General features: G+C 38.4%; 1 protein-coding gene across 1 annotated transcript in view; it reads right to left on the bottom strand.

The window, feature by feature from the left end:
- The window catches only part of LOC101857390 (caskin-1), a gene marked incomplete at its 5' end in the record, with an annotated part of 203,080 nt that extends 202,880 nt beyond the window's left edge, over window positions 1–200 (bottom strand). Inside the window, 1 exon segment of the mRNA XM_035968373.1 lies at window positions 103–200. Coding sequence (XP_035824266.1) covers window positions 103–200 — 98 coding nt within the window.
- Window positions 201–1,460: the final 1,260 nt, after the last annotated feature.

The following is a 1,460-nucleotide window of genomic DNA, read 5'->3' as shown; positions in this document are numbered from 1 at the left end:
AGAGAGAGAGAGAGAGAGAGAGAGAGAGAGAGAGAGAGAGAGAGAGAGAGAAGAACGAAACAAAATACAACAAACAAGCAGGGCCCAGCTATCAGCACCCACCCTTGTTGTCCCGGAGTCCTGTGGAAGCGCCATTGTCCAGTAGCGTCTTGAGCATGGGCGTGCTGGACATGAGGGCAGCCTGGTGCAGAGCCGACATGCTGGGGACGAGAGGAGAAATATCATGCTTATTCTTATTATGAACTTTATTTTATTTAATTTTTGTTTTTGTTTTTATCAAGTTTCTTCTTTTTTTAAACTTTGTTTTGTTTTGTGTTGTGTTGTGTTGTGTTGTGTTGTGTTGTGTTGTGTTGTGTTGTGTTGTGTTGTTTTGTGTTGCTTTGTTTTGTTTGAGTAAAGAAAGGCACATCCAGCATCGATACAACAACAGTCATTTAGTGGTGGGGAAAAAGGCAAGACAGATAGACAAAAACAACAAAGGGAAAGAAAAGAGAAACAGAAACTTAACTACCAGCGCCCTCAATTCAACACTTTCTATATAAAAAAATGCAAAAACAAACAGTCAGACACGCACGCACAATATAATCCAACAACCATCATTCGTACAGTAGACAATGGCTTGTAACGTAGACAAACTATAGGCATACATCTATCGACCCCTCGAGGAACGAGAGGCTGGATAGGGGCGCATGTCGGGCAAAGAAACTGAACTGATTCCTCACCATCCAAGCATTCAAATTTCCTTGGTTACCTCCCTTATCCCAAAAACTTTGGATTTGCGAACAAATTATATTTAAGATAATCTCTCCCTCTCCTGTTTCTTTGGCTGTTATAGGGTTTTACGGCCCTTGCAGCACAATAAGGTTACATAAATGCCTAAGACTAGAGGTTATACAAAATAGGAACAAACACAAAAAAAGACGTAGGATAAACGCTTGATGGGAAAGAAGGAACAGACCACACTAAAGCACCCGCCTACCACCCACTTTCTTCGGCTAAACATGACGACTTAGAGAGTTAGTATTTTTCTCAAAGTTATGTATCTTTTACAGACTATAGGATAAATGGATGAATGAAAGCATAAAAATAATTGATTAGACGGACTAATCGATTTTTTAAATTCGTAAATCAACCTAAAAAGAAAAAAGAACAGATTGATGGAGTGACAGACTAAAGGAAGGGGAAATTAATGTATGAAAAAAGAAATGAACTAAATACATGTATGGTATGAATAACGACCTGTCTGACAAGTAAATCACAAACTTTATTTTTTTTTTGTAATAGTTTTACAGCACTTGCAACACAATAAGATGTGTTACAAAAGAGTATCGAACAAAAAAATTAGGAGACATAAGGAAGACGGATGTTTGATAAGAAAGACTGATCAAACCACACCAGAGCACCCGCCAACCACCCACCATCGGAGTTTAATACAAATTTAGTACAATATGTATGTGTAC

This window comes from Aplysia californica, unplaced genomic scaffold (genome assembly GCF_000002075.1).
Source record: "Aplysia californica isolate F4 #8 unplaced genomic scaffold, AplCal3.0 scaffold00055, whole genome shotgun sequence".
Taxonomy (NCBI): Eukaryota; Metazoa; Mollusca; class Gastropoda; order Aplysiida; family Aplysiidae; genus Aplysia; species Aplysia californica.
This window is presented reverse-complemented; position numbering and strand designations above follow the sequence as displayed.